Source organism: Rhinolophus ferrumequinum, chromosome 3 (genome assembly GCF_004115265.2).
Source record: "Rhinolophus ferrumequinum isolate MPI-CBG mRhiFer1 chromosome 3, mRhiFer1_v1.p, whole genome shotgun sequence".
Classification (NCBI taxonomy): Eukaryota; Metazoa; Chordata; class Mammalia; order Chiroptera; family Rhinolophidae; genus Rhinolophus; species Rhinolophus ferrumequinum.
Genome location: NC_046286.1, coordinates 5,646,677 through 5,674,644, shown reverse-complemented (window position 1 = coordinate 5,674,644; position 27,968 = coordinate 5,646,677). Strand labels below are relative to the sequence as shown.

Sequence of the window (27,968 nt, the reverse complement as noted above, 5' to 3'; positions counted from 1 at the left end):
ACATTTTTCAAATGAGTTGAGATTAGATTGTGTCCTTAAGGCATCTGCAGATGTGGGCACAAGTTCAACCTGCTGGAGAAACCGGAAGTGATAGCACGGTATCCTTGCTGGTGTGGGCAGCGTCTGCCCCCCTGGTAGCCGCCCGTCCCTCATGCCCAGTGACTTCTTCAGTCCCGGAGGGGCAGATTCCCTCCCGGTGAGGCTCGGGCTCCCAGATACTGCCTGTAGTTCATGGACATGAGCATTTTTATCTATTTTTATTTTTTAATTATTTATTTTTTTCAGTTACAGTTGACATTCAGTAGTATTTTATATTTGTTTCAGATGTACAGGAACATGAACACTTAGAATATCGTGTGATTTCTTTTAGATGAATTTCTTTTTGAAACCTTTTTTCTGTTTGAAGTCCTTGAAGGGTGGTAATCTTTTTTTTAAGTAGCTTTTAATTTAATTTTTAAAATAGGATTATTTTCCCAGCTTTGTTGATATAATTAACCTGTAACATTATGTAAGTTACTGATATAATTAACCTGTAACATTATGTAACGTTATGATGACTTGATACAGTTATGTTTCAAAATGATTACTACAGGGTTAGTTAACACCTCCATCACCTCACATATTTACCTTTTCTTTTTTGTGGTGAGAACATTTAAGATCTCGTCTCTTAGCAACTGTCAAGTATACAATAGAGTGTCGTTAATTATAGTCACCAGGCTGTACACTAGACCCCCAGAATTGTTCACCCTATATCTAGAAGTTTATACTCTTTGACTGACATCTCCCCGTTTCCTCCTTTAGCCCGTGGCAGCTACCATTCTACTCTTTGTTTCTGTGAGTTCAGCTTTTTTAGATTCCACGTATAAGTGATATACAGTATTTTTCTTTTCTCTGTCTGGCTTATTTCATTTAGCATAATGCCCTGAAGGTACATCCATATAGTCACAAATGGCATGATTTCCTTCTTTCTCATGGCTGAACAATATTCCTATGTGTGTGTGTGTGACATCTTTATCCATTCAGCCATTAGTGGACACTTAGGTGGCTTCCAAGGCTTAGCTGTTGTGAACAATGCTACAATGAACATGGGAGTGCACATATCTCTCCAAGATAGTGATTCTGTTTCCTCTGGATTTATATCCAGAAGTAGAATTACTAGATCATGTGTTAGTTCTATTTTTAATTTTTTGAGGAATCTCCATTTTGTTTTCCGTAGTGGCTGCACCAATTTACATTCCCACCAACAGTGCACCAGGGTTCCCTTTTCTCCACATACTCGGCCAGCACTTCTTATCACATCTTTTTGATAATAGCCATTCTAACAGGTGTGAGGTGATATCTCATTGTGGTTTGGATTTGCATTTCCGAAATTGTTTATATCTTTTTCAGATATTTCATTGTTAGTATATAGAAACACAATTGATTTTGTATTCTGTAGCTTTACTAAATTCACCAATTAGTTCTAATAGTTTTTGATGAAGTAGCAGTAATGATTATTTTCCTTTAGAGACTGGGCTTTTGAACTAAGAAAGTTGTAGATTTTAAGTTCATAGTGTTTATGTGGTGATATAAAGGTGGGGCAAGTGGGACACATCTCAAAGAAGAATTTAGGAACAAATAATTGAATTATTTAGATAAAAATTCAGACCCTTCCCCCCAAAAGATGTTCATTGAACATTAGCTACCACCCTGTGTTATCTAATAAAAATGAGTAATTTGGCATAGGTGATTGACAGAATAAATTACACCACCACATGCCAGGATTTGATTTTCTTTTCCCAGAACTGACCAACTGCATTAGTGGCTTTCTCTGCCAAGAACAAAATAAATATACTGGATTTTACAATAGCTAAATATTTTTCAGCTTAGAGGGTTTGTTTGTTTGTTTTTTGGGTTTTTTTTTTTGGCATTTCCTTTATTAGAAAACAAATTATTAAGTATCATATCAAACTGTGCAGTGATTCTGTTTTTTTATATGTTGACTATTCTTCAAATAATAGGAAGTGTAATCTGTTATACCAGGAAATTGCACTTTTAGAAATTAAATCAAACTTGTGGAGTCTAGTCAAAAAGTAATGCAAGGAGGGAAGTAAATAAAACCTCACCTTTGAAACTTTGCTTTAGACTTCTTTTTGAATGGTTTTGAAAGTCAGTACTAATCTTTTCAGTCTAATTCAGTTTGTATATGAACTAGCTCTGTGTCTTGAGAAATTTTAGTGTCAAAGCAAGGAGGACGTTAAACCAATGAGGCAGGATCTATTGGTTCATTATTTTGTAGCATTAAAGATTTAGAGTAGACCAGGACAGTTTCTAACAGTGAGGGTTATTGAGAGAACTGGGGGGGGAGCCTTTAAAAAAGACAGATAATTATTTGCAAATCTGCCTGAGTGATATGAAATGGACTGTGTGATCTTTTCATTCTCTAATTAGAAGTTAAAAGTTCCACCTCTTTTTTCTTGATGTTTGTCTTTTCTAGATCGTCAAAAGAGCGGGGAATAGTGAGGAATCACCAATGATCGGAGACAAAGTTTATGTCCATTACAAAGGAAAATTGTCAAATGGAAAGAAGTTTGATTCCAGTCATGATCGAAAAGAACCATTTGTCTTTAGTCTTGGCAAAGGTAAGAGGGTATTTTTTTCCCCCCTTTCTTCTGCCTCTCCCCTTCCCCCCACTCCAGGTCCAGCCGTTGTTTCTCAGTCTACTTGTGTAGGACACAGCTCCCCAGCCCATGCTGGTATTATGAGCCTTGCACTGCCCCCAGCTGAGGCACTTGGTCGCCAGTTGTCGGTTGGCTGCTCGCAGCAGCCCACAGCAGCCCATGACAACCTCCGGCTGCTCACAGCAGCCCAGCTCCAGGGAGAGCCGTTGTTCACAATCTTAGCTGTAGAGGGCGCAGCCCACTGGCCCATGTGGGAATCAAACCCACGACCTTGGCGTTAGGATATTCGCGCTCCAACCACCTGAGCCACGGGGCCGGCCCCAGAGGGTATTTTTTGAGTTGTGTTTTACTTAGATTTATTGCTACTTATATAGGAGCTAGTGGATCCTCTCCTTGACAAAACTAAAGAGATTTTAGAGCAGTAGTTCTCAAATTATGGTCCATGGATTCCTGGTGATCCTTGAGATCCTTTTAGAGGGTCCATTATGTCAAAATTATTTTCATGATAATGCTAAATGTCATTTATGTTTTTATTGTGCTGACGTTTGCACTGATGGTACAAAGCCTGCAGTGGTCAAACCATTGGTGTTTTAGCACAAATCTGGGCAGTGGCACCAAACTGTATAGATAGTGATGTGTTCTTTACTGCCCTCATTTACTGTTTAAATAAGGAAGGGAAGCCAGTTTCACGTAAGAATGTCCTTGATATAGTGTAAAACATATTAAATTCATTAAATCCTAATCCTTGAGTTTCACCTTGTTTTGCTATTTTGTGACAGAAAGGGAAACACACATAAAGCAGTAGGGTGGTTATCTCAAGGTAGCCCACTTGTGCACTTGTTTTAGTTGAGAGCTGAACTAGCTGCCTTTTTTTTTCCCCATGAAACACCATTTTTATGAGAAAGTGCAAAAAGTATGATTATTCAGATTTGATTATTCAGTATTTGGCAGATATTTTCTTGAAAATGAATGAAGTGAGCCTGTCACTTCAAGGAAAGCAACTGACAATATTTGATACCATTGAGTTTTCAGGTGAAAATTACAGTTTTGGAAAATTTGTGTCTGATACTTTGAGCTTGACAGCTTCCCAAAACTTAAAAGACTTCTGCTGACATCAATGGGTATTAATAATGTATGTGACTTTTTAAATATTGTACAATGAAATCTCTTAACATTTGGAAGATCTGTGTAACTCACTGAAGCAATATTTTCCCGATGACCACTGCAAGATACTATAAAGTTATGCACGAGTAAAAGACCCATTTAGTGTGCAAGCTAGACCAATGGATTATTAATGTAGTATAAAATGAAAGGTTCACTGATATGCTTTCAGGTTCTACATTGCAACTAACCTTTATGAAACTACCACTTGTCCAGTTTTGATGTAGTATCAGATGGTTATATTCATAATTATCTGAAAAGGCTTAGAGTACTCCTGCCTTTTTCAGCTATCCATCTTTGTGGGTTTGGGTTTTTTCCATGTGCTTCAACAAGAATTGCAACAGATGAATGCAAAAGTAGGTATGGGACTCTAGTTGTCTTTTATTAAGTCAGACACATTTTACATTTGTAAAATTACAAACCAGTGCCACTCTCCTCACTAATTCTTTTTTGTTTTGGAAAATGTAGTTATTTTTCACAAAAATAAATTATATTAACACAATGAGGTTATTTTTATGTTTAAATAAATTGGTATGTAACTTTTTATTTTTAATAAAACTGTCAATAACTATCAATAGATATGTATCATATAAGCAAAAATTTGGAGTCCTCAATTTTTAAGATGTAAAGGGGTCCCGAGGAAAAAAGGTTAAGAGCCACTGTTTTCAAGTCTTAAATGTGATTTTTGCTAATTTCTTTTCAAATGCTTTTAAATATCTTTAGTTAATATTCTAATTTTTTTAATCTTCTGAGAAGAATAATAGCTCATACATCAAATTGAACTTGGAGGGCCATGTGGCTTTTTGGAAATTCGTGGCTGAATTGCAATGTCTTTTTATTCTTATTTGCCACAGGTATGACAGACTGCTGGTGCAGTCCCAGATTAAGTGTAGGAGAAAAAGGATAATCGTCCTGTCCACCTCCATGACTCAGTGCTTACTACAATTTCTTTCTTTTTCCTACTCTACAGCTAGTTGAATTGTTAACTAAGCAGTGATCTGGGAAAGCAAACAGCAAGTGAGAAACTAAACTCTCTGCCTCTCTGCCACCCTGTCTGCTCTGGTACTCAGGCACTTGTGTGTCGTGGTGACTTGCGCTCCTGTCCAGCTGTTCTCTCTCCAGGCTCTAGTGCTGGCTATGCCAGTGCGCCCTTCTCCTTTGGGCCCCTAGTGAACTAATGGCTCACGTGAAATTAATCTTGTGTTTCAATAAGATAGCAATCAAAATCAAATAACGGATTCTTTCTCTTGATGTAGCAGATAATGATGATGGTTAAATTCGAATTTTTTTCATTTTTGTTGATTTAGGGATGTGAACCTGAAGGGCCACCAGCATGGCCGTGACTTAGTTTAGATTCAGAGTAAATGGTCTTGTCAGACCTTTTTGTTCCCACTGCCCAAAGCTCTTACTCGACCATTTGATTTTCTGTCTTGAAGAAGTTGATAGATTTAAGATAACAAGGCTTCTCTCAGCAGTTATCTTTGCAAGTAGACTTAAGAATTGCTGAGAATTTATACTGCTAAAACTAAACTATACTTTTTACTATAAACTATACTGCTAAACCTTCTCTACCCAGATTCTCCTCTGTGGTGAATGAGTCTTTTCTTGTTTCCTCCAATTTTGAGTAGAGAGAAAAGAGGTAACTTTCGGTTAACACGGTACCTGGGACATACCTATCTAGAGAGCATGGTCACACGGGGAGAGCATCCAGCTGGGTGTTAGGCAGCCAGGGTTCCTCTCTTGGCTCTTTACTCTGATATGTTAATGTGAAGGAGCCACCTAACCTGGCCTTCTCTGCTCCTATAAAAAGAAGGCTTCTGTAGGGGAGCTTTAAGATTAACCCTGAGTCTCTGATTCCACTCTTACTTTCTGTAACGAGTACAGGAACAAGAACTGCAAAAGACTAAAACCAGCACAATGACAGAAACTTTAGCGGCCCCCTTAAGATGACAATTAAAAATATGATAATAGAGCAGTATGCCTTTGGTAAAACTCTTATAACGTGTTCAGTTACCTATATAAAAGAAGAAGCATTATACTATAGCAGTAGCTACTTCATCAAAATGAAGAAAAATAATATAAATGGACTGTAGCATGCATGTTATACATTGAATTCTCTTGATCCCTTATGTTGTACCCATTCTCCCAAGGGAATAAATAGAAATAGCTCAATGTAAAGTCACACTAATTTGGGGATTCTATTGTGACTGCAGTATTATTTTTGTGTATGTGTGTGTTCCAATAAAACTTTATTTACAAAAGCAGGTGACAGGCCAGTATATGTTGTAGCTTCCTGACCTCTGGTCTAGGAGATACCTGTTTATATTTATAGTACCTGTTACTTGAGAGTTTTGTAGAATTGGCCTGTTAAACTATTTGGACACTGTTTTTCATAGGAGATAGACTTTGACTTTCTAATTTATTCTATGGTTACTGGTGTATTTAAATTTATTTACTCTTGTACCAATATTGATAATTCATATTTTTTTGAAGTTCAACCATATTATGTAAATTTCACATTTCTTGCTACCAGTTTTTACCTGGTGACTGCAGTATTTAAAACTGAATTATAAGAGCTTATCTGCAAAAACATACTTGCAAAATCTTGCTGATCAGAAATGGGTAGTAAGTCCTGGAAATCCTTCAGTGAAAGTACAGCAGAAGTGAATCAGATGTATTTTTAATTATCTGAAACTTACTAGTGATTAACTTTACATTTAAGTATTTATCAACTTTTATATTTTGAAAGGAAAACTTTTCACAATTAAAATATTTTTTCTTTCTTGTTCTACTCCCATATGAAAAAGTATTTTTTCTGTATAATGCACTGTACATCTTTCATCCTATTTTAGTATGCTCATATTTCAAATGAAAACATACATTAAAAGTTAATATAGTCAGTAATTTTTATCAATGGTGCTAAGAACATTCAGTGGGGAAAAGACAGTCTTTTCAACAAATGATGTTTTCCCAAACTAGATATTCACCAAAAAATAAAAAATGAAGTTGGACCCTTACTTTACACCATATACAAAAATTAACTCAAAATTGATTAAAGACCTAAACATAAAACCTAAAACTATACTTTCTTAGAAGAAAAGCTTCATGACATTGGATTTGGCAGTGATTTTTTAAATATGACACCAAAAGCACAGGCAACAAAAATAAAAAATACATAAATTGGACTACATCAAAGTTTACAAAAATTCCTGTGTATCAAAGGATATAATAGTAAAAAGGCAACCTATGGAATGGGAGAAAATATTTGCAAATCATATATCCAGAATACATAAAGAACTCGAATAATTCAACAACTAACAACCTGATTATAAAATGGTCAATGGACTTAGACATTTCTCCAAAGAAGATATATAAATGGCCAACAAGCATATGAAAAGATGCTCAATATCACTAATTATTAGGCAAATGCAAATCAAAACCACAATGACATATCACCTCACACTGATTGATCAGGATGACTACTATCAAGAAACAAAACAAATGTTGATAAGATTATGGAGAAATTGAAATCCTTGTGCATTGTTAGTGGGAAAGTAAAATGCTACAGGCACTATGGGAAACAGTATGGCAGTTCCTCAAAAAATTAAAAATAGAATTACCCTATGATCTAGCAATTCTACTTCTGGGTACATATCCAAAATAACTGAAAGAGTCTCAAAGATGTATTTGTACACTAATGTTCATAGCAGCATTGTTCATTATAGCCAAAAGGAGGAAGCAACCCAAGTGTTTATCTACAGGTAGATGGATAAACAAACTATCATATATACAAATGATGGACTATTATTCGGCCTTTATAAAGAGAGAAATTCTGACATGTGCAACACTGATAAACCTGGAGGACATTACACTAAGTGAAATAAGCCAGTCACTAAAAGACAAATACTGTATGATTCCTCTTTCATCTAGAAGAATCTAGAGTAGACAGATTCATAGAAACAGAAAATAGAATGAAATTCTTACCAGGGGCTTGGGGCAGGAGGAAATGAGGAGTTGTTGTTTAATGGGTAGTTTTAGTGTTGCAACATGAAAACTTTCTGAAGATTGGTTGCAAAGCGGTGTGAATATACAGAGGGTGCCAAAAAAATGTATACACATTTTAAGAAAGGAAAAAACTATTAAAATTGTAATACTCAGTATTACAATTACCAATAACAAAAGATAAATACAAGTCACGTTTGACTTCTGCAATTACAAGAGGTGCTCAAAGTGGTTCCCATCAGCGTCCAGACACTTCTGAATAAGGTGAACTACTGCTTGAGCAACGTTGACCAAAGTGTCCACTTGTATATATTTTTTTGGCACCCCCGGTATTTAACAGTATTTAAGCTGTACACTTAAAACTGATTGAAATGGTGAATTCTATGTTATATGTATTTTATCACAATTTTAAAAATTTTAAAACAAAGAAAAAGAATATTCTAAAGCAGGGGTGTCCAAACTTTTTTCAACGTTTTTCACCAAGGGCCATATGTGGTAAAATACACAAACAGCCGGGCCACTCACTCGAGGTGAAGTACGTATTGCCTCACCTGGTTTATTTAAGTAAACTAAACAAATTTTTGGAATTTGCTGCGGGCCAATTAACAATGGATTGTGGGCCGCAGTTGGCCTGCGGGCCGCAGTTTGGACACCCCTGTTCTAAAGTCACTATAGTCTTTATTATAACTGAAAGTGTTCAGTGATTAAATTTAAATGGTATATTTTAAAAATGTGTTGTATGATTTTTCAGTAGACTATTTTTAGAGCAGTTGGTTCAAACCATTGTTTCTCAGTCTAGCTGTGTAGGACACAGCTCCCTGGCCCATGCTGGTATGATGAGCCTTGCGCTCCGACCGGCTGAGGCAGTCTGTCGCCTGCCGTCGATCAGCCTCTCACAGCAGCTCACGGCAGCTCTCGCCAGCTGCCGGCCACTCATGCTGGCCACCAGCTACTCATGGTGGCACATGTTAGACCCCGGCAGCCCGTGGCAGCCCGCAGCAGCCTGCAGCAGCTCACGCTGACCTCCGGCTACTCACGCTGACCTCTGGCTGCCCACAGCAGCCCAGCCCCAGGGAGAGCCGTTGTTCACAATCTTAGCTGTAGAGGGCGCAGCTCACTGGCCCACGTGGGAATCGAACTGGCGACCTTGGCGTTAGGAGCACTGCGCTCCAACCACCTGAGCCAACCGGCTGGCCCCATAGTCCCCCCTTTTGAACATCCCCCGCCAGGGCGGTACACTTGTTAGAATTGATGAACCCACACTGAACCTCTAAAATTTTATGTTTCAGTATGTACTATATGATTTTTTTAAATGAGAAAAAACTATGTAATACTCTGCAGAAAGAAAAAAAGTATAGTACATTGCTTTTATACTGAGCTTTTTATACTTTTAAACTTTTTGAGTTGCATACAGTTAGTATATATAAAAAGCATTAAAACTTATTTCAGATTTTGTTACAAATGGAATAGGACTCCTGAAATTGATAAAGTAAATTGTGTTTGAACTAGTAAAATTGAAGTCCAGATCAAGTGTAAGAATAAATTACATTTATACATTCTTGGTGTATTATACCTGTAGTTAAGATCCTAAAGATCAGGAGTCTTAAAAATGTTTATGCTTTGACCTGGTAATTCTACTTCTAGAAATTGACCTAAGGAAAGTGGTAGAAGCTTGCTTAACTTACTCCAGATTAACTGATGCTCTTCATTTATTGTGGATAAACTCAGTGATACCGCTGATTCCCTGTTCTGAGGGAACACTCTGCTTCAGCCAGTTGAGTGGGCCTCCAGCCGCAGACCACTGGAACACAGCTGTAATTGAGCAAGTTGGGTTTATTACTCATTGTCTGTAGGGAGGGAGAATGTACAAAGTGGGGGGGTCTCTGCAAGAGTGTTCTTAAGGACTTACCGGATATGGGCTTATATTAGGTGATTTGGGGGATGGTTAAGGAAGAGGGGCTTTGCTCTGGATTAGATATTATTAGAATGTGGGTGATTCTTTGGATGTCTTAAATCTTATCTAAGAGGGCTGACATGGAATGAGACTAAAGCTATACCTGCTAGAGAAGTATTAATAGCAGTCACTCATATTCGCCAGGAGAGGGGGATGTTTGGTATTCTGTAGGTTGCACAGTGACCTTGTTTTTTTGGTCCATGTTTAGACAAAATTTTGAAGTGTTTCTTGTTTTGTCCCACTTTTTCATGGTCTCAGAGTGACCTTGTCTGATGTTGATGTTTTGTGAGATTATGTCCAACAGGAGAATAGCATGGCCCAGCTGTGTGCCCCAGGCCCGCTTCAGACACCCTCAGGGCTGCTGTGTCAAGCAGTTTCCAGACTTTGGGGGCTGCTTTTTCCTTCCTCAGACTGTTGCTGAGAATCACTGGAAACCTGTTTATATCCATTGTACTTCTTATATAATTTCATTACAGTGTATATAAAACATTGAAATTAGTACAAAAAGAGAGGCATTGTTTCTATGAAAACTAAGTTGAACATTTTTGGGAAGATTTATTACGGTGAATCGCTAAAAGCATTTTTAAATGGCTGTTGAATTAGGGGTGGGTATAAGGCGATATAGAGGCCGTCAGAACACATTTCATCCAGAAGGATTCTGTATACTGATCGCTTTATAAGTGTCTTCTGGCTCTTACTCCACTTTAAAGAAACCCACATTGTAAATTGCAAATGAAATATCGTTAAGTGAGGTTTATAGAGTAAAAATGACATGGAACTCCTGTCATTGGAGCCACATTCAGAGACAAGGCCTTGGGCTTCTAACGCAAGGTTAGTGAGTTAATGTACTTTAATATGTTTTAAGTTAAAAAGTGTTTCAGGTATGCATATGTTCTTTTTTATGACTCCTTACTTAAAGCAACATTTTAAATTAACTAACTATAGTCCTGACTGTGTCAGGTAGGAGGCTTTTACTATGCCAAAAATGTCATGTAAAAATTTAGATGCAAAATTGTTCACTGAAACTTTTATAATAGTAAAAAAAAAAAAATACAGACAACCTCTGTGTTCATTAATGGAAGTAATGAAATTATGGTATATCCAAAAGGTGGAATAGTATATACAGAGGGTGCAAAAAAAATGTATACACATTTTAAGAAAGGAAAAACTGTATTAAAATTGTAATACTATATACCGATAAAAGATGAATACAAATCATGTGTATACATCTTTTTGGCACCCTGGTAGTTATTAAAGTCATATTTTCAGGTGTCCTTTTAACAGGAAAAATACTCATATAATGTGAAATATAAAGGACAGGCTACAAAACCAAATAAACTACCGTGTTTCCCCGAAAATAAAACCTAGATGGGCCATCAGCTCTAATCTGTCTTTTGGAGCAAAAATTAATGTAAGACCCGGTCTTATTTTAATACAATATTAATTTTTGCTCCAAAAGACGCATTAGAGTTGATGGTCCGGCTAGGTCTTATTTTTGGGGAAACACGGTAGGATCAGAATTTTAAGAATGTATATGTAAAAATTTACTATGCAAACAAAGTGTACATATATAATTTGAAGAAAATGAACCAAGAAATTCACAGTTTACCCCAGAAGCTGGGATTTCAGAAGTTTTTTAAATTGTATTCTCTATGCTTTTCTATACTTTCCAAGTGTTCTATAATGAGTGTGTGTGGTTTTTTTTTTTTTGTTTGTTTTTTTAATCCCAGTATTGGCAATTTTAGAAACATACCTGTGTCTGTATCTTTCTGGCTCTTTGCTCAGTGTGTTTCATTAGGTAAAAGAAGCTTTAATGTTCCCAAATGAGAAAAAAAGCAAAGGCATAGGCATGATTTATTTAGCTTGGGGCTCCTAAGGATTTAATTGACAGACTGACATTTCCAGCTTCTAAGGCCTAGCATACATACCCTCTGAATTAAGTTTTTGCTGATTGTGCCAACTCTCATTCCAAGGCAAATGCCCCTTGTTTATACATTGTTTTAGTGTGTTTACCACACTGTGTTTAAAAAAAAAAAAAAGAAAAAACAGCATGTGTATCTTTTTTCTCCACTAGCCATTTTACATTGCATGTTCCTTGGAAGGAAGAAGGGAATGGCCACCTTTGTATACTTAATACTAAGCCAGACCTTTGCTCCTCAGTAATTGGGTAAATGTCTTGAACAAATGTACAGTAGAACCTCCACAGTATAAAGATTTACTGAAGGCATGATGTATAAGGTATTTGTCTTAAAATACCAGAGTTGATAGTTTAAAAAAACTTCTTCTCAGTGGCCTACATTAAAACATAGCAGGCCTTGAAGAACATCAGTAACAGGAAAGCAGCCTTTCAGCAGCAGACTTTCTGATTCTTCTGATGCTTCTGGCTGTTTTCACAGTAGAACCATGTGTGGGCATATGAATTGATGTAGTCATTTGGTAAGGACAGTGGGCAGTATCTGTCAAATTGAAAGTGCACGTCAACTTTGTTCCAAATAAACTTGCACGAAGTAGGCAAACATATATGGACAAATATCCTTATTAGAGCACTGTTGGTAATGTTTCCCAATAGGAAAGTGATTGGAATAGTGTACAGTCATTGAGAATGAGGTAGATTTATTTACAGTGATGATAATGGCTGTCCTTTATTGAATACATATTATATGTCAGGCTGTCCTTTATTGAATACATATTATATGTCAGGCACTATGCCATGCATTTGACATATTCTATTTAATAGTTTTTATAACAACTGTATGGCAGGTGCTGTTACTATGGCAGGTACTAGTATCTGTTATTTTGCAGATGAGGAAACTGAGGCACAGAAGTTAAATTACATCACAAGGTCACACAGCTAGTAAGGAGCAGACCTGGTATGCGAATCCAGACAGTCTGAGGCTGCACTTTTAACCTCTAAAATGCATAGTCTCAAAAAAATAAGAAATAATAAAATAATATTCTCCTACTGATGGAGATGGTCAAAATACCATCAACTTACCACGGTCCTCAACTTACCATGGTTTGACTTACAATGTTTTCATGATGTACAAAGCAATACGCGTTCAGTTGAAACTGGGGAGGCTAAGCTGTGATATTCAGTAGGTTAGGTGTGTATTAAATGCATTTTCGACTTGTATTTTCAACTTACAATGAATTTATCGGGACGTAACCCCATCGTAAGTCGAGGAGCACCTGTTATATATTAAATAAAAAAGCACTCGTATAGTATGCTGTCATTTGTGTTCTACATTTTTTAAAAAGCAGCAGCACACTGGAAGGATACAAAAGAAACATAACAGTGGCTTCTTACAAGGAGGAAGTAGATGACCTTTATCTTTCCCTTTATATCTGTCTCTCTTATGTGTTTTAATATTTAGGTGTTTATTATATAAATTTTTAACTAAAATAAGTGTATCTGATATTTTGAAAAGTTGTAATACTGAAGACCAAGCTGAAGTCATGAGTCTCAAATGCTTTGTCCTTTATCCTTCCTACTTACATACCTTGGTATAGGGTTCCCATCATTCTAATATCCTCCCACCAGTTCAGTTCCAGATAACAGCTCTCTTCAGAATTCACTTCCTCTAGGTTCATTGCTTACCTGATCCCACTTTGAATACATAAGTTTTTGATTAACATAACACCTTAATGTTGTATTTTTATCCCTTTAAATTACCTGTATTTCCTATTGTTTCCCAAAGGATTTGAGACTGCTTATTTTAAGATATAATTATATAGGCTAATATTGTTCTGTAGTTGAGCAGTAAAACTGACTTTTAGTTTCCTGGAAATAGGGGGAAAAAATTCTGATTTGACAAAAGAACACGTTCCATTTTGCTTTTTTAAAAGTTTTTTTCTCATGCTAAATTTTGAGGGAAAAACTCTGTTTCGTGTGCTCTTTTATGCAATTTATACTTTTCTGGTTGTTTCTTGTTTGCTTTTGTCTATCCTAATTATAAGCTTCCTTAGGATAAATTCCATTTTCTATACTATTTTTGTTTCATCTCTGCCTAGAAAATATTTACTTATTATTATGGTTGAAATGATAAATTAAGCAACAACTGCAACACAGTTACATTTCAAAGATTACGTTACTGCCACTTTTCAAAGACTTAATCTTTGAGCAGTTGAGAAATTAATACTACTTTTCGTCTTCCTCAGCAGGGAATCTTCTCTCATAGCCCTCAAAAAAATTACCACAATTTATTTTTCAATGTGTAGCTTTCACTGAGTTCTTTTGTACCCCTTACTTCCTAGCTGAGTACGTAGTATAAAGAATTGGAAATTTGTCTGAATTTTTTGTTTTATCTTTTTAAGTATGGCCTGTTGCTTTTGTTAAAAAAGAGATTAAGTCCAAAATGGAGTCGCTTGTGCTAAGCCCCACATCAGCAAAGACTTCATATATAACATAATTGCAGTTTTAGCCTCTCAACTTTTCCTTTCTCTTAGGCCAAGTTATCAAGGCATGGGACATTGGAGTGGCTACTATGAAGAAAGGAGAGATGTGCCATTTACTGTGCAGACCAGAATATGCATATGGTGCGACTGGCAGTATCCCCAAAATTCCCTCAAATGCAACTCTCTTTTTTGAGGCAAGTATGTGTGTGATGTTGCCGTGTTAGCATCTGCTCTGCTATAGTGCTGGCTCTGAAGCAGCAGGCAGTGGAACAAGGAGCTAAGCTTGCAATTGAGAATCAGATCCAATTTATTTATTTTGGAGCTTGGCTTCTTGAATTGTTTCCCAAAAACCCAAGGGGTGTGTGCCAGTGCTTTCTTAGAAACGTGTCTCTGGCACAGAAAGGTCATATCCAAATAAACAAAAGACACCAGGCTCAGGAATAAAGGTTCTGGTCAGTGGTGTGAGTATGACATTAAAATTGACCAGAAGACAGGATGGAAATGTGGGAAATAAATGTTGAAATAATACCTAAACCAAGTTGTAAAGTATTTTCATAGTATAAAGGTTTATGAATGTCACAGATCTCACTTCATCATTAGAAGCAGTAGGTAATGATCATTTGTTATTCATCCTGTGTTGAATTACCATATTTGGCCAAACCTGATTTTAAAATTAAGGGGGAAATGCCTAAAACAGCATAACTAGCTAAAACACACCCGTAGTTGGTTGTAAGCCTGCTTCATAGGATTTATTCTTACATTTTAAGAATGGAATTTCATGAATCTGGGGTGGCAAAGTGGTGGCCTCCCAAGCCAGACAGAATGGTTGGGGGCCTCCACGTTGTAGCGCTGGCTGTCTGCCCACCGGGCAGTTTTCCTAGTATTTCCTGTCTGTCTGTGCACTGCAGCCCCACAGGATGTCGTCCCAGACATTGTCATCATGTGAAGGTTCTTTCCAGGTATTGAAAAGTGCAGTGTTCTTTTTTCCCTACTCTTCCAATAACTAAGAAGTACAGCTAAATATAAAACAGAGTTTTTACTTTGTAAAATGAAAGGACAGTTGATTGTCCTTGCCTTTAAGTAGGTGAAATTGGTTTTGTTTGGTCTTTTCTCAGCCAAATCCCATTTTCCTTTCTAGATTGAGCTCCTTGATTTCAAAGGAGAGGATTTATTTGAAGATGGAGGCATTATCCGAAGAATCAAACATAAAGGAGAAGGATATTCAAACCCAAATGAAGGAGCGACAGTGGAAGGTAGGTATTGCTGTGAGAGGGAACTAGTCCTTAAAGATTGGGTTCCACTAATGTGGATGAAATGGAGATTTCTTTATGAAAATCTGTTTATAGAAATAAATACATCGAATATATCTCAAGATAGTTTTAAATTTGACATTTATTTAACAATGACTTCATTTAGTAAATACTCATTTGATACGTATGTGCCAGGTACTGTACCAGCCTCTGCAAACTCAAAAAAATGAAAAAAAGGTTGTCCCATCCATTGAGGAATTCTTACTCTATGGACTCCTTGGTGTGCTAAGAACTGTATTAGTTGCCCTACCAGGAGGTGCCAAAAAAATGTATATACGTTTTAAGAGATATTATCTATGTATTACTTTTCGAAGTTGAATTGAATTACGGTAGCAATGTGTAGTATGACGTTTGCTCAAAAGATGGCGTTAATCAAATGAATGCTAACATTCATTGTATTACAATTTTAATACAGTTTTTTCCTTCCTTAAAATGTGTATACATTTTTTTGGCACCCTCTGTGTATTTATTCATTTCTGACAATAACCTTATGAGGTAAGATTTATTTTTCCCCAGGTGAGAAAAGTAAGTTTAGAGAAGGTATATAAATTGCCCAACATAACAGAATTATTAAACAGCAGTAGATTGTAATACCCTTCAGGGCTCTCAAATCCATCTCACCGGCTGTCATCAAGATAAGAAAACAAATCATCATTTTAGTTAGATCAAAATTGGATGACAGTGTTCATTCTATTCTGTGTCAGGAGACCTGCGTCCTCGGTCTGCTTTGTCCTTTATTGAATGACCTGAGGCTAGTCCATGTTTTCTTTTGCTAAGTTGGGAGTAAGGAGACTGCTGAGGACGGGATGGCTGGTCATCCTTCCTCCCTGAGCACAGTGTGTACACCACTGTCAGTTAATACTGTAATCAGCATTTGCCCATTTCCCTGTATACAGTATGTGCTTCAGGACTAGAATCTTCTTCATCTTTGTTTCCAGCGTCACCTACAATGCCTTACACACATTTGGTATTCAGTAAATGCTTTCTGCATGGAAAGATGCTGAGCTTACTGAGCTCAAGTATTTAAAAAAAATAGTTGTGAGAAAATAGAGGAATACTCTCATCCAAAAAAAAAAAATCAAATCACTAAATAAGGATGGCAACATGAACTATTATAAAAGGCCTATTTTAAAATAATGAGTTCATTCAAAACAGTAAACTAGAATAGTTGATTTTCTTGTCTTTAATGTTGTATATACTACTTTGAATCCATATTTCATTTCTATGAGTCTGGCAAATTTTTTGTGGGTTTTTTAAATTGGAAACAGTTATAAATTGTATTACTATAATATTGCAGTTGAAGTGTTTAGATGGTTATCATTTATGATAAGGTTTAGAATAAAAAAAGAAGAGCTCAGATATATAATGTTGAAGAAATACCTAGACCAGGAGTCAGGAGGTAGGATTCTGGCTTCAGCTGGCTCTAACTAGACTTCCTCCCTCTATGCTTAATTTCCTTCCTATACAGTCATGCAGGCAGGGTAGACTTCTTGATTTCTAAGGTCCTGCTAGCCCTAAACATTCCATGATAGAATACTAAATGTTTATGAGTGTTATAGGAATGATAGAAAATTACCTTCAGTATATTAACAACCACTTAAAAAAAGTGTCATGTATTTAAAATTTTAATTATGAAAAACTTCAAACATATACAGAAGTAGAGGTTTTTTTTCCTATGATACAGTGACTCCCCATGTTTCAACAATTTATAATACATACTTTAAAACTGGAGGTTTTTGTTAACTAAATTAAAGGGAAAAACCTTTTCCCGATTACAGAAAATACCACAAAACTACCACTGTAGAGTTAACTTTGGAGCAGGGTAAATTAAATCATGCTTTGGTAATCTTTTCAATGGGACTTTTTTTTTTAACATTTTGTTTTGAAATAATTTTTGACTTACAGAAAAGTTGCGAAACTAGTACAGAGAATTCCCTTACATGCTTCACCCAACTTCCCCTAATGTTAACATCTTACCTAACCACAGTACATTTATCAAAATTAGTAAATCAGCAACAATACAATACTATTAACTTTTCTACAGATCTTATTTGAATTTTACCAACTGCCACACTCATGTCCTTTTTCTGATCCACAAATTCAGGATCCAACATTGTGTTTACTTGTCCTGTCTCCTTAGTCACATCCAGTCTAGGACAGTTCATCAGTCTTTAACACTTCTGAAGACAACTGGCCAGTTATTTGTAGCATATCCCTCCATTTGGTTTGGTATGATGTTTTCCCATGATTAGACTGAGGTTACGCGTTTTCAGAAAATACCATATCAGTGATGTTGTGCCCTTCTCAATTCGTCATTATCAGGAGGCACACGATGTTGGTGTCAGCCAATTATGGGTGATGTTAACTTGGGTTATTTGGTTAAGGTGGGGTCTGCCATGTTTCTCCACTGTAAGGTCACTATGTTTCCCTTTGTAATTACTAAGTATCTCATTGGGAGGGAAATACTGGAAACTATGCAAGTATCTTCTTTTACATCACAACTTCACACATTGATTTTAGCATCCATGAATGATTTTTGCATACAACACTTATTACTGTGGTAGTTACCTAATGGTGATTTTTTTTATTTCCATTGTTCCTTTTACATTTAATTGGAATTCTACTGTAAAAAAGAGCTGCCTATTCGCCCCTGTTTATTTATTCAGTTGTTTATTTATATCATCATGGACCCATGGATATTTATTCTGTAGGTTATTATATATTACTATTCGTATTTTATTGCTCAAATTGTCCCAGAGTTGGCCATTGAAGCTCTTCACCTTGGCTCTTGTGTCCTTTCAACATACCTTCATTGTATTTTAAGTATGCACTTCCTTATTTTTGGTAGTACAGGTGCTCTAGGCTCACTTTGTAATTTCCCTGCCCCAGGCCTAAAATCAAACCATTTTCCAAAGAGCTTTGATTCCTCTTATTGGAGAATGGTATTTAGAAAGTAAGATCTGGAGGCGGCTGGATGGTTCAGTTGGTTAGAGCACATGCTCTTAACAACAAGGTTGCCAGTTCAACTCCCGCATGGGATGGTGGGCTGTGCCCCCTGCAACTAGACTGAAAATGGCAACTGGACTTGGAGCTGAGCTGTGCCCTCCACAACTAAGATTGAAGGGCAATAACTTCACTTGGAGCTGATGGGTCCTGGGAAAAACACACTGTTCCCCCTTTCCTAATAAAAAAAAGAAAATGCTAAGTATACTAATGGTTTCAAATGTTATTGTTTCTAGAACCTCTTAGCAGACAGAGGTAGGAAATATGTCAACCTCAGTTTGCATATACACACATCTGTATGTATTTCTCTATTAGTCTGTATACAGAGGGTACCAAAAAAATGTATACACATTATAAGAAAGGTAAAAACTGTGTTAAAATTGTAATACTCAATATATACCGATAACAAAAGATGAATATAAGTCACATGTATACATTTTTTTGGCACCGGTATATTTTAAAAACTATGACTACATGTTTACACTTTCCATTCCAATCCAACACCATAGCTTTGTTCTAGCCTTCTTCTCCCTGTGCTTATTTGAAACTGTTTTCTCCAACAGTGAGAAACTTGGCTCTCATCATTCATAAATTGTAGTATATACAGAAAGTAGTTTCAGAATTGCCAACGCACACCCCTGTGAAACACAAATTTCTAAAGTAGCAAATATTTGTGTATAGTTCCTTTTGTCATTATTAGCCTTATAGCATACTTTGAAAACACTGTTTTTCAACTTAGGTTAGTTCTTTTCTTCCTCATTCCCTTCAGTATGGTGATGTTACACATTTATAATACAGTTAGATTCATTGGTTATGTTTGCATTCCATTTGGGGTTCTCTCCACACTCTGGTTGCTTTTAATTATTCGTTTGTTTTTTCGATATATGAAACATTACCATGAGATTCTAAACTACAGTCATCCCTCCGTATCTACTGGGGACTGGTTCCAGGACACACCCAACTCTCCCAACCCCCCTCCCCCACAGATAACTAAAATCTGCTGATGCTCAAGTGCCTTATATAAAATGTTGTGTTTGCATATAACCTACTCACATCCTCCCATATACTTTAAATCATCTATAGATTATTTATAATACCTAAGACAATGTAAATGCTATGTAAATAGTAGTTATATTGTATTATTTAGGGAATAATGACAAAAACAAAGTTTGTACATGTTCAGTACTGCCGAAATCATCATAGGCCTAACTACACGGTATGAGTCAGCAACAATGTAACTCCCCCTCCCCCATACTTTCAATTTACAATTGGTTGAATCTGCAGATGTGGAACCCACCGATACAGGAGGGCCAACTATATATGAAAATATATACTCAGAAGTGTTACCCCTGCAACCCTACTAACCTGTTCCATTTCCCCATTGTTTACTCCTGCAGGTAACTCATCTCATTAGTTTCTGATTTCTTGTATGTCTTTTACAGAAATAAGCAGAGACATTTATTTTTTTTCTTATATCCCCTTCCATTTTGCATGAAGGATAACATACTATGAATGGAATTTTTTTAATGCATTTGAATAATCCTTCATATAATTTTATTTTCTGTTTCTAAATATATTACGAAAGCGCAATGACTAATCTTTTGTCTTTCATCTTGTTAGATTATACTTTCCTGGGAAATTTTAGAGTAAATGGTTAATTTTCTCCCAAAAACCCTCTTTGGTTTTCTGAAACAAATCAATTTTATAAAAATTTCTTGTATTTTCATTTATCAAGGTTAAGGTGCCCTGTTTTTCCTCTTTGAAATAAGTTAGCTGTGAGTGGGAGGGGGACAGAAGGTTGACTTATAAGTGGTCTCTGTCAGAAACTGGGATCACATTGTTCTCTTTGAAGTCTTCTCAGACTTTACCCGCTCACCCGTTTTTTGGAGCATCATCTATACACTTACATTCAAAACCAGGTAGAAATCCTAGAACTTAAATGCAATTCTACAGTGAAAGAGAACAATAGACAATGGTCATTCATTCTAATATGTCGTTATAAATACACAAGAGTTAGAGCTTCTGTCGCTTCTGCATAAAGATACAGTGAGTAGTCAGGGAAGAGGGCCACACCGGCTTTGGGGGCAACAGACTTGGAACATATTTGGAATCTTGGTATTTTTATGATTATGCAAATTACTTAACCACTTGAGCATCTAGTGTTTTTATCTGTAAAATGGGAATAATAATCATTTCCCCCACAGGCTGTTGTGACAGTTAAATGAAGAATGGTGCCTAGTACATGGTGAACATTTAATTTCTTTTTCCCACCCTCTGTTATGTTTATTTCATTTGTTTTGCTTTCTTTAAATAGATTTAAGGAAGGAAATCTTTGACTCCTCTTTCTCTTACATCCTACATCCAATCCATCAGCACATCTTTTTGGTTTTACCAGGGGTAACCTAGAATCCATGATTAATTTGTCTTTGTACTTAATATCAGTCTTCAAATTAATAATGTATCTTCTTAATAGGTATCTTACTTAAATCATATTTCTTCAGGATTTGTGCTTGTTTTTTGAAAAGTAAAGTTATAGACCGAATCAAACGGCTTTTACTAAGTGGTGATCTTTTGCTTTCGTTTAATAACTTGTTTGTTTCTATGTGGAAGAGAAAATTTAAATTTATTCAACAGGCTTTATTCTTTCTCAAAGAAATTTTGATTTTTACTGTCTCTGTTAGAATCCTAATGCTTGAAATCAATTTTTAGATTCCATTCCAGTGCGCTTTTTCTTATGTCAGTAAGATGACCATCTTGTAATTTTTATTCAATGTCCTTTTTCCATTTAAAAGAAGTCACTGTGTTCTAAGGTGACTAATAATTGGCATTATTATGATGACTGAGACTTTAGTCATCTACTTTAGTTTAATTGCCAGGAGTGGCTACGTTGTTACTTTTTAAGCTTTGAAAATCCAATCTGACTGACAAAAGGCTCTAAATAGCCTCCAGCTCCTCTTCACCCCAACTCCACATCTCTCCTGTCTTCTGATTTGTTCCCGTAAGTGTTTAGAGTGCGCACATCAAAGTGCTGGCTGAATGTGGCTCTAGCTCCTCGCCTCCCAGTGTGCTTTCAGCTGCATTTGCATGCAAAGAATGCAAACAATGGCAGCATTTTCAGATGTGAAAATTTCAACGGAGTGATCTGCAGGATTCAAATTGTTGGAGTACTCTTCCCTCTCAACTCCTTTCCCTCTCCAAGTCCGACTAAAGTGAGAGATGAGGGCTGGGGGTGGAGAATGATTTCAGAAAAGAAGGAAAAATCCATATTAGTGCTGGAAAACTAGGAGAATACAAGAAGTGGATCTGAAATTATGAAGAATTTCTAGAATATGTAAAGTAGATGAAATCGGACTGATGGAAACTAGACTCAGAAACCCCAACCCAAAACAGGTGTAGAGAAGACCTCTGCAGAAGTACATACCGTTCTTCCCCACAAGCCCGGGCAGGACTCCAAGCTCACAGTCGGCTGGTGCGAGGGAGCCAAAGCAGGCTGTGGGGCAATCACCAGGGTGGTAAGAAGACGATGTGGCACAGCGGGGCCAGTAAACCTCCGGTGTAGTAGTTCTCAACTTTGGCTGAATTTAGAATTACCTGGGGAGCTTTTAAAACCCTGCTGCCCAGGCCTTAGCCCAGGCCAGTTAAATAAGAATCTCAAACCTCAAAGGATAGAACTCCTCAGGCATAAGTATTTTTTAAAACTCCCCCAGTTGATTCTAATTTGCAACCAGGGATTGAGAATTACGACTCCAGGGCCTGGCTGTGACTTTTGCTCCCAGGCTAATAATGCCAGTAAGGCCAGATTTCTGAAATAAAATAAGAATCTGCCTCAGAAGACTCCATATGTTAGGACTTGGACTAGAGAATGAGGACATAAAGTGTCTGAACTTTTAAAACAGATGTGAAGGGGGAGGAAGTGAACTAGCAGCTCTGCACAATAGTAAATGTGCCAGTGTTTTGCTCCTGAAGTGAAACTTTTTCAAGCATCACCAGTGGGAAAGGAAAGATGTCCCCAACTTTCCTGTGCACATTGTGCTCAGCACACAGTAAATGCTGAGTCTGTGGGGGTCCTCACCCAGACATCTCTACAGTTAGCCACCCCTTTTGGGAAAAGGCCTACCATGTACGCAACTGCTTAGAAATACTCTGCGAGGGAATGACAGGCATTTAATCTTGCTTAATCCTTCCTTTATAAATATGACCAAACAACAAAGAATCATCAGCAAATACCATGAAAAAGAAGCACCAAGGGAGACTAACAAGAAATAGAGAACTTTTAAAATACTAATTATCGTCAGAGATGTTTAACAAGATATTAAATTCATAAATCAAACAACCAGCTTCTCTAAAACAGGAAAGGGAGGATAAGAAGGTTTCTGGAAATGAAGACTATGATTATCAAAACTGGAACTCAGAGGAAGGGTTGAAAAGCAAAACGGACAGTCCCAGAATTCTGAATTGGTGATAGGAAGGGTAGTCAAGGATATCTCAGAACACAGAGCAAAAAAAACAGAGGTGAGACATGAAAGAAAAATTAGAAGACGGAGATGCTAAATCAAGGCGAGGCAACGTGCATCTCATCAAACATGTAACAGAAGATTTCCTAGAGAAGACAGAAGAGTCTTAAGGTTGAAAGGGGCAGTTGATGGTGGCATACAGGACTAAGGAGGGCTTTTCCACCTAGATATATCCTGGTGACATTTCTTAATTGCATAGCTTAAAAGAAAATTTGGAACCCTTCCAGGGAGGAGCAAGCTAAATGCAAAGGAATGAGAATTAGAATATCAGACTTCTTATGCATGGCACTGAATACTACAAGACAAGGCTTTGAACACTGTGTCTAACTATGAGTATTTTGAACCTAGAATTCTATATTTGGTGAAATTACCATTGAAGTATGAGAACAAAATTAACTTTTTGGAATGTGCAGACTCATGCCCTTTTTGAAAATAACACCATAGGATATACTAAAACATCATAAAAAATAAAGCCAAGAAGTGAAGACTCAGGCATAAGAAACATTAGTTAGCAAAAAAGTAATTCCCAAAATATGACAGTGAAGTTGGATACATTTATCTTGAAAGAGCCTTGAATTGGTAACACTTTAATGTTAAAAATAATAATAGTTTAACAGTCTGGAGCTAGATTCTGGGTCCTTAACACAATGTAGTACAGATGGGAAATGGAGAGGGGAGGCAAAATTGCCTAAAATGATTTTCTTATTCCAGGGGAGATTATGCTGATTGTTAACATTAATAAATATATATATATATATATATATATATATATATATATATACACATATATATATATATATACACCTTGAAATGACTTGTTTAAAATGTAATATTAGGTACTAGTAAAAATAGCATGTAGAACTTCCAAACCCCCCAGTGGGGAGGTAGAGGAACAAGGAAAATTTGGTCAATCCAGTAAAAGTAATAAAGGAAAAACTAAGAAAATATTATATAGAAAGCCTAAACTAAGATGATAGGAAGAAAACAGATCATATCAGTGATTACAAAAAATATGAATGGAATAAAGTCACCTATTAAAGGCAAAAATTCTTACAAAGTTAAAACAACAGCAAAACCTAGCTGTGTGCTCTTTATAAATAAAACACCACCAATAACAAACAATGGTACCAAAAATTGAAAATGGAAAGATTTCATATATGCCCATGTTGCCATCTGATAGAGCGATGAGGTTTTTTTTTTTACTTTTGTTTTTCACATGTTTTTGAAGTGTTTATGAATGTCCTGGCAAATTTTGTCCAGTAAGAGAGCAAATTCTTGAAATTGTTTTATTATATGTTTTCACAAAATAATGTAGTGTGGCACTTGGTCTAAAATGGACAGTGTTTATTGTTTCAAATATTTTGGATTTATATACCTCCTCTAAAAAGGTATCTGTAAGTCTTATGGTAGAGTAAAATCTTAGTAGAAAATAGTCTTATTTGTTATTTTTAAAAAATCCAGCTAATGGATCATTTATTTTAGAATAGTATTAAGAAACAAAAGCTCCATATCAGTAAAGAATTTAAATAGCTCTTGGAATTTATTAAAAATAGGAGTACTGACTACTATCAAAAAGGAAAATTCCCATAATGAGTGAAAATTACTACCATTTACCTTAATGCCCTGTTTTCACATTAATCATTAAATAAATGTTTACTTTCTGGCCCTGAACTGTGTGTTGGGCACAGTGAGGTACAAAAGAAGCAAAAGACATCGCTTTTGCCTGTTTTTGAGTTTTATTCATACTTTCACAGTTGTCTCTGTGGAGCCATTAAGTGGTTTCTTATACCAAATTCTGAAACATGTTTTACCTGGTGTAATTTACCACTAATTGCAGGAAAATAATCATAGCTAACATTTATTGAGTTCATCTCTGTGTATCCACATGTAACACAGTGTGAAAACATAGTAGCCATCCCAACATATGAATCTGCAAATGCCAGGTACTGACTGGGCTAGAAGCTTTAATCAGGACCTAATTTAATCTTCTCAACAATTCTGAGTTAGCTAATATTCTTTCCCCTATTCTATAGATGAAGAAACTGAATTAGATAATGTAAATGACCTTGCCCAAAGCCACAATTGTTAAGTGGCAGACTGAGACTGGAATCCACGTCTGACTACAGTGCTATACCCGTGTAAAAAGAAAAGTGGTGAGGATTTGTGTTAGCGTGGAATTTATTGCTGTTAATGCTTCCTGTTTAGACTGATATATGTCATCTGCATAAATGTTATTCTATTCAAGTAGCCAGTTTCCATGCCTGCTCTTAGTTAGCATGTGTCCCTCAGTCCCATAAGCAATCTTACAGTGGTATTTGGTAATCTCGAATAGTACGAAATGCTGCAAAGGAGGGAGGGAGGGAGTTTGCCCCCAGTTTGACCACCATGCCTGATGGGAACCATTTCTCCTCTAATCAGTGATTAACATGCTCTCCTGATTTTAGAAATCCATCTCTGCTTCCTCATTTGCCTTTTCAGGGGGTGATTAAGATCCCACTGTCTCTTGAATGCTCTCTATTAGGCAGGAGACACAGGCAGAGAGAAATTCATTTGGCATGAATTAGGCAGCAGAGAAAACCCTTGGCGAGTGGGAGTAACCTGTCAACCTGGTTTTCTCTGGCCAAATGACCGGTCTTGTCTAGTAGTAATGCTATTACAGCATTCCCATTCAGATCCCCATGACCCAGTAATTGTTTTGGGAATGAGTGCAAAGCTATCAGACACCAACTACTATAATTAGAAAAGGGAAAAACAGACACTTACCAGAGCTACGTCTTTAGGCTGGAGCATTTACAGCACTTTTTTTAAGGTTATGGAGCCTCTTTCTCAGTTTTGCTTCCTAAAATACAAATTACACAGTTTTGGGGTTCTTGCATTCCAGTTTTTGTTACTGCAGTACACTCTTTCCTCCCCCCACCCGTTTTAATCGGAGTACAAATTGCTGTCAGCACATTGAGTTCATGTGCCAGCCACATTCAGAACAGGGTGTTCTGTGCTCTTCAAAACAAAATTGCTCTAGGGCAGTAAGAGAACAATAAGTCAGAGCTCCAGTTTAAGTGATGTTTTGCAGCAGACCAGGCTCACTTGATGTGGTTACACTCCGATTGCGCAGCTAAGCTCCAGTAATTTGGTTTGGTTTGACTTCGCGGGGTTTGAAGGACCTCCCCCCACTTTAAGTTACATAGACTTTAAGGGAAAATGTTGTCCCTTTTTAACTTGTGTATTTCTTTCTCTACCCAAAAGCCCTAAGTAGAAGCATCCTGCATGTACTTTTATTCTCTTTGGGCACCTCATAGACCGTCTACTTCCCGCAAGTCATGCTGGTTGGAATTAGCAACAGATCTGAGCCCCAGAGGCCGAGCTCCCAGTGAGTCATGATGGTTATTATGAAATATTTATTAAGTGAGTATTTGCATTAAGAGATGCAAGGTCAGAAGCAACCACCGGTCTTCCACAGCCAGAGCTGCCAGGGTTTTCTTTGGTAGCAATTGATGAGACAATTAAAATAATAATAACTGACTTTATAGGCGCTAAGCATGGCTGCCTCTGTCACCATGAAGGGGGATTCCTACTGTGGCGGTTGGCACACGTTTGTGGGGCTCCAAGGTGTTTGAGTTCTTGTCAACAGTCCTGTAGAACTTGTCACACCAGTGTTCCAAGTTTAGAAGCCAGTTAATTGGCTATAGCGTTCGCTACAGGTAGATGTGAAGAATCAATGGGCTATATACTCCCTGCGGCTATGATCCCTCCTCTTGTGCTGACATTCCAGATAGTATTAAAAGATGGTGGTTTTATATAAACGTATAAACTGGTGTGTGTGAGTGTGTACGCGTGGACACGTGTGCGCATGTGCGCGTGCACGTATCAGTTTATCAGTTTAAGATCTTAGGTATTGCAGGTAGTGTTTGTTAAGGTCCACCTTAGAAGAGTTAGATTTTACTGGGGAAAAAAGGTTATTAGTCCGTGTATAAAGTAGGAAGTATTTATAAGAGTTATTACAAATTTTTCTTCCTATTAGGTGGCCACTAACATTGGTTCTATCATTTATTGTCTCTTAAAGAGACCAGCTGCAATGAATGGGTTTTTTTTTCCTTTCTTAATTATGTCTTCATTGTCATTTGACTTGAACATTTCTTTTTTTGCTTGTTTGCTTTACCTTCCTAACATGCTTATTAGTAGCCAGTATTTTCTTCCTAATACGATGGGTTATCACATGTAGAGAATTTCTGAAATTATTTATATAATTTTAATGTCAAGTATATGCAGCATGCCGAAAACCAGGCTAGGAAACTGACACAGGCAGGAATCTTTTGCAGAGTCTCTGGATTTCCTGTTTTGACAACACATTTAAACTTGATCAACCAAAAACCACAATGAATGTACTGATAGTTTCCTCCCCCACTAAATGTACTCTCCTTTAGGGAGGAAGATACTTCTAACAATAAACTTCAGACAAAAAGATTTGTCAACTAAGTTGTGAGCTACTAGGACAGTAAATCTCAGTACTTGAGGAATTCCACAATAGATGGGCTGAAACTCACTTTGCTCACTCAGCAAATCTCTTTTCATGAAAAGCGTGATCACATTAGTCTAAATTAAATTTCTTGGGCAGATTGAAAAATATTTAAGAATCCAGACTTTTCAGAACTCTGAACCCTTTAGAAACATCAGCTTTTACTCTGGTAAAAATACTTTAAGCCCCAGACTCCCTGCTGAACCTCTCGAATATGTACGTATTTGAGAATAATAAAGTTGACTTTATTTTGAAAATATTTTCCAGTTCAAAAGAACTTTCAATGTGCTGCAAGTTAAGTTTTATTTTATCTAGACCGTTCCAGAAGTGAGTGTAATAGAGTCATCAGCATTTATGAGTATGGGGCAAAGAGCAAAATTCCTATATGCCAGCTCCACCCTAAGAGCCAGTCTGGTTCTTGGCCTTGTTTGGAGGGTCTGACTCGATGCAGGCCTT

General features: G+C 36.8%; 1 protein-coding gene and 1 long non-coding RNA gene across 8 annotated transcripts in view; one reads left to right on the top strand and one right to left on the bottom strand.

Moving 5' to 3' along the window:
• Positions 1–27,968, top strand: part of FKBP5 (FKBP prolyl isomerase 5) — a 96,004-nt gene that overhangs the window by 46,061 nt on the left and 21,975 nt on the right. For all 7 annotated transcript variants that reach the window (XM_033102435.1, XM_033102437.1, XM_033102436.1 and 4 more), the window contains 3 exons: positions 2,477–2,621; positions 14,224–14,366; positions 15,311–15,425. In XM_033102435.1, the coding sequence (XP_032958326.1) occupies positions 2,477–2,621; positions 14,224–14,366; positions 15,311–15,425 (403 nt within the window). The remainder of the gene's footprint in view (positions 1–2,476; positions 2,622–14,223; positions 14,367–15,310; positions 15,426–27,968) is intronic.
• Positions 26–26,330, bottom strand: LOC117020176 (uncharacterized). The gene is made up of 3 exons (XR_004422640.1): positions 25,763–26,330; positions 9,509–9,635; positions 26–222 (listed from the first exon to the last, which is right to left on the bottom strand). It is a non-coding gene; the product is annotated as an uncharacterized LOC117020176 (long non-coding RNA).